The sequence below is a fragment of the Sciurus carolinensis genome, chromosome 6 (genome assembly GCF_902686445.1).
Source record: "Sciurus carolinensis chromosome 6, mSciCar1.2, whole genome shotgun sequence".
Lineage (NCBI taxonomy): Eukaryota > Metazoa > Chordata > Mammalia > Rodentia > Sciuridae > Sciurus > Sciurus carolinensis.
The window spans coordinates 103,885,112-103,891,111 of NC_062218.1; the positions used below are offsets into that span (position 1 = coordinate 103,885,112).

Consider the following 6,000-nt stretch of genomic DNA (forward strand, 5'->3'; position numbering starts at 1 on the left):
CAAACCACATAAAATTATTACTTAAATGGGATTTTTAAAATAATTTATCATTCAATGTACACCTTTATTCATGCTTACTCTGCCCTTTGTTACTCCAAGGTAGTGAAGATTTCTACAGACTACTTCTCTCAGTTTTTCATTTTCAGCTTCATGGAAGGAACCTAATAAGTTATTACCATCATCATCATTTATGAAGAACATTAAAAGCACTACTATGGGCTTGAGATAGTTACTATCACTCCTATTTTGTTTTGTTGTTGTTTGCAGTGCTGTGGATTGAGCCCAGGTGTGTTTACCACTGAGATACATCCCTACCCCTTTTTATTTTGAGACAGGGTGGCACTAAATTGCCAGGTTGGTCTTGAACTTCTGATGCTCCCACCTCAGCCAGGTGCTAAGATGATAAGGGTACGCAGCTGGGCACAGTCTGTTACTTTTGTTTTGCAGGTGAGGAAACTGAGGCATAGAAAAATGAATGGGCTTGTCTGTACTCACATGGCTGGTAGCTCTCCAAACTGTCAAGTCCCTGCCCCTCCCATCTGTGCTCTTCCCTTTCAAGTCAGTCTTTACTCTTCCAGGAGAATTGAGGATAGGAAGAGAGAAGTGAAGAACAATCATTACAGATGTGAAAAAAGATAAACAGCCATTATGTTATGTTAAGCTCTATGGTTTATCAGATCATTTATTTTGAAAATGCAGCTTGCCCTAAATATTTCTGGAGCCCTTGCGGAAGAGTTGTTCCACACATGTAAGTGTCAGATTTGCAAGAGAGAAAAGATAAGATCAGAAATGGAAACATTATTAATTACCCAATCATCTTTCTACTCTAAATGGAAATAGCCATTCATAAATCCCCTTTATGAGCTTAGGGGTAAACACTCATGCCATTTCATTCAGCACATTAGGCTCCCAGCTAGAATAAATAACACCCAAGGTCATGTATTGAAGCAGAGAAATTATTTTAATCTGTCTGTTTTACTACAGTATTCAAGGTAAAGACATGTTTCTGTCTTGTTCCTTTTGGGGTGTGGATACATGTAAAGCAAATGACAAAAATCCCTGCCCCTGGTAGTTTACACTCTTACAGTGAGTCTTTTGCCTACAGTACACAGTCCACCTGAAGGACTCTCTAATAAGAAAATCATTGACCTGTCTGGCCTCCTGTAGGTATAAACAAGAAACAAGAAAATCCATTCAATACAACAACTCTCTAAGTCCTTTTTTAATGACTTTAAATTTCAGGCAGATGAAATATAAGAAGTTTCCTTTCTTACACCTCAAAAAAGGTAAGCCCATTCAAAAGGCCTGTACGTTCTTCCAGAGCAGTCTGATCTTCCACACTGCTACGTTCATCTATACAATGTGTTCTTTTTGTCAATGATTTTAAGTAAAAGGAATGAAACAGCTGTAAGCTTTGAGAGCTAGAAAGCTAAGAGTCATACAAAGAAAGAAACCAAAACACACTGTCAAGAGTATTGACACCCAGTTCATGGAAAGTAGTTTAACATCTGATGAATAAACCATTGTGGGTTTCATAGCATTCCTCCACCAAGAGTTCATTGAGAAACACTATGTTCCATGAACAAAGGGTATTGCATTATTTGTTTTCAAAGTGCTGCTTATCTTTGAGATCTTGTAGCTAAAATTTTGCCTGTAGTATCCAATAGGCAGGTGTAAGAAGAGCAAACATTCTTCAGGTCTTAAAAATAGTAATGTATTATAACTTGGAAGGCAAGTTCTAACATACCAAAAGTCATAGATCAGTAGATTCTATTTAAAATAGAACTTCCTCAGTTCTAAAGCGGCTTCAAGCATACCATTGTGCAAAATCAGACTAAACGTTTCCCAGAGATCCTCATATGATTGTCCCTTCTGCCAAATACTTTCCTTTGGTGGGGCAGGGGGAATACACACACACACACACACACACACACACACACACACACATATGTATATGCTGAAAGAAAAAGCATACTTTGCCAAAAAGACAATTCTTACTATTTTAGACTTATAAAAAAAAGCATATGCATGTAAAACTGTTATACTTTTGATCCTCACAACCCTGGGAGATAGGTGGGGTAGAGGGCATTACCATTTTACAGATGAGAAAACAGGGCTGTTTTATACAAGTTGTACATGCTGCTTAATGTACAAGGGTTCCCAGTCAAGCAGGCCAGTGACCACAGGGCTGGATCCACCCAGAGGAAGAAGGATGCTTTTCTAATTTGCATAAACATCTCCACTTACTTTCCACTAGCCCCATATTCTAGAAGCTCACAGAAGACCCCTAAATGATGCCTTTCCTATTTTGCACAAGGTCAAAGTAAAGTGCCACTCATCTTTCAAAGCACTGTGAAAACTGTTTCCCATAGCTACCCATCCCTACAATGAATGGACAATGACCAGAAGCCAGATCTACTCACTTCCAGTTCATGACTTCAAACAATATAAGTTGAACATTCTCAACACAAATTGATTTATTGACACCACATAAATATTCACATAGCTCTTCCCAGGCAGCCTCTGAAGAACTGTACCTTCCCAAATGTCCTCCGTGGTTCTTATTCACCACGCAGGCACTTTGCTAAGCATCTTATAAGCAGCATAGTAGATCCTAACTGAATGCAGTCACAATATTGACTTCGGCTATACCACATGGCACACAAAAACCCACAGAATCAAGAGAATTAAAAGCCTATCAGAGACAAGCATGGTGGTGCACACTTGTAATCCCAGAAACTCACTAGGTTAAAGCAGGAGGATCACAAGTTCCAGGCCAATCTCAGCAACTTAACAAGACCCTGTCTCAAAATAAACAGGACTGGGGATGTAGCTCAGTGGTAGAGTGCTAACCAAGCATGCAAGGCCCTGGGTTCCATTCCCTGCACCAAAAAGAAAAGAAAAGAAAAAAAAAAACTATCATAAGTTTAAGCCACTAAATTTTGGAGTGATTTGTTATATAGCAGTGAATAACTAGAACACTCCATGTTCTCACTCCAACACACATCAAAGCTGTACCTTTACGTCAAGGATAACAAACAGGTCCACCCAGTTGAGCAGATCCTAAAAGGAGACTGTGCAAAAGGAGACTAGGATCAGACAAAGAACACAAAAAAGTTGATTTTGAAACAGTTTATTCCTTTAGTACTCCAGAAAGTCCAGAATGTGCAAGGCAGCAGCGCATACCAGGTAGGGGTATGAGATTTGGAGGCAGGTGTGCTGGAAATCCTGGCCATCCTGCCTGCTGGCTGCAGAAACTTGAGAAAGTTGCTTAAACTTTCCTGAACCTCAGTTTCTCCATTCTGTGAAATGGAAGTCAGCTATAACAACTTCCTGAGGCTGCTGGGAGGAGTAAAGATGACAATATATGGAAAATGCACACACACACACACACACACACACACACACACACACAGACACATGCGCGCGTGCGCATAGCTTGCCTAGGAAACTCGTCTATGCCTCATTTCACAAGTGCCACCTCCTCAGGGAAGCCTCCCTAAAGACCACCTCTGGGACTTCAGTCAGTCCCCTGCGATACTGGGTCACAGCACCATGTATTTTCCTTGGGTTATCATCACCTGGCGTTGTTAATGGCAGTCTCACCCACTACAGATCATCGGCTTCCTGAGAAGCTAGCCTGTCTGTGGTTCTCCTTTGGTTTCCTAGGACCTGGCAGAGCGGGCACACAGAAGTATCTTAAAACACCTGTGCAACGAAAGAAAAACATTTACCTGAGTACTCTATGATTGAGTGTGGGACTGTGCTACGTGCTTCTGCAGGAGTGAGTTCTGTCCAGAAAAAGCTTAGTCTAATTGGGGAATGAGACACCAACAGAATCTGAGCCTGCAGATGGTCAGTGTTTCTTGAGTTCTGAGGAGGCAGAGATAACCTGTTCATAATGACAATCAGACAAGTTTTGCAAAGGGGTGGCAGTGCTTCAGTTTGGACCTTGAAAGTTCCCCAGAGGCCCATATGTTAGGTTTGGTTCTCAAAGTAGCTCTAGCGGGAGATGGTGGAGTTTTGGAAGGTGGGGCCTGTGGAAGTGCCTTAGGTCATTGGGGCTATGCCCTTGAAGGTCCTTATGGGACCTCAGCCCCCTCCTCACTCTCTTCTTTGCTCCCTGGCTCAGATATAGTTTTGTTCCACCATGTCCTCCTGCCAGGATGTGCTGACTTATCACAAGCCCAAGCAACAGGATCAACTGATCATGAACAGGAACCTCCAAAACCATGAGCCACAACAAACCTTTTCTTTTTACAAGTTATTAATCCCAGGTATTTCATTATTTAGATGGAAAGCTGGTTAACGCAAGTGTTCTAAAATGCTCGTCTTAACAAAAAGTAGATGGCTTTTTGACTATTTTTTTTAAGACTAGATGCCTAACCTAAGGCAAAGTCTACACAAGATCCATAATTTATTCTCTCATTCATTTATTTATCAGATTTTTGTTAAATATCTAATAAGTGCTGGGCACTATCCTGGAATTAATGAACAATATCAACAAGCTGATACTCCCTCTAAAAAAGGCCTCAGAAGTAACACCATGTTAACTAACATTCTAACCCTCAATAACCCGGACCCCCAACTATGTCACCTGTTAACAAGCCTTATCACTTAAAAAGATGACCTGCCTCTCCCCCAGCATTGCCCCAAGCTTGCTTCCAGGTTGCACATAGATTTCACTACCCAGGGCTACTGCCCAAGGCAAACTCCAATTTTTGAAAATCTTGCTTAAGAATATGAAAGTGACTGGAACTTAAAAGATCTTCAGGCACAGACACCCCCATCTTGCAGATACTAAGTCCTGGGGAGAAGAACTCTGGCCAAGGTCAACAGAGAACTAACTGAAGGTAGAACCAGTCTGCAGTCCACTCCAAGGCTGGGGTGCTTTCAGTTTTTCAAAGAAATTTCCCATGTTGCTGTTAACACCAGTCACAGTCCTAGGAACAGCCCTTGGGATGAAAGAGGGCCAGAGAACCCTATTTTTGAATAGGGTTCACAATTGCAATAGTACAAACAGTAATATTTTGGAGCCCTTATGAATAAACAGTCGCTGTGATAAACATTCCACATTAATAATCTCGTTTGGATTCTCACAACAACCATATGCATTGAAACCATTTTACATTTTCCCCATTTTACAGATTACAAAACCATGGCTCAGAGAGGGTAAGTGATAAGCTCAAAGCCCCACCGATGTTAAAAGAGAAAGCGTTGAGGTAGTAGAATGATAATGCTGAGTACGTCAGGACAATGGCTTCAACAGCCTCCAACAGCCTTTAAGGGGTTAGTGATGAACTAGAAAGATCCACAAGTCAGTTGATCGAGTGAAGCTCTGCCCAAAGCTGCTCCCTTCAACTGGGCGGGCTGTGGACGTGATGCCCTGCACGGCGCCTCTTCTCTCATCCTAGCCCGGGAGCCTTCGAGGAAATTCGCCCCCTCCCTCGCCCCGCACGTCCCCAAAGCAACACTGGCGCGGGAGAGAGAGGTGGTTCGGCCGTGGGTCGGATTCGCGCGGGGACAGAGGACCTAGGAGGGAGCGCAACAGGCAGCCCGCAGCGGGGACGGCGCGGGCCAGAGGGGGCTGGTACCTTTCGGAGGAAGCTGGCGACCACCTGCTCGAAGGGGTACTTGTACACCTGGTGCACGTCCACCGTGACCCCCATCACCGCCACGGACCACGCCTCCGCGAGCGCAGAGCCGCGGGAGCGCTGCCGGGGCCCAGGCGCCCACGCCCAGGCGGCCAGGGGCGTGGACTTTCCTCTGCTTTTTCAAACTTTGCAAACTTTATTGACCATTCGGAGAAACAGACACTAGGTCGCGCCCATGTCCCCTTCCGCCAGCGCCCTATGTAGGTGGCAGGCGGCGGGGGCGCGCTGGGGAACCGAGAGCCACGGGAGCGCGCCCGGGGCTCCCAGGGCTGCGCGGTATCTGCCCGGCGGCGCCAGGCGGTCCCGGCCCCTCCCAGGCCCCGCGAGCCACCACACCACACCACAC

The 6,000-nt window shown here is 44.4% G+C and overlaps 1 protein-coding gene across 4 annotated transcripts in view; it reads right to left on the reverse strand.

Annotated features, from left to right (window-relative positions):
* Prelid2 (PRELI domain containing 2) overlaps positions 1-5,744 on the reverse strand; it is a 73,307-nt gene extending 67,563 nt beyond the window's left edge. For all 4 annotated transcript variants that reach the window (XM_047554684.1, XM_047554683.1, XM_047554685.1 and 1 more), the window contains exon 1: positions 5,595-5,744. In XM_047554684.1, coding sequence (XP_047410640.1) covers positions 5,595-5,669 — 75 coding nt within the window. In that variant the 5' untranslated portion in view covers positions 5,670-5,744. The remainder of the gene's footprint in view (positions 1-5,594) is intronic.
* Positions 5,745-6,000: the final 256 nt, after the last annotated feature.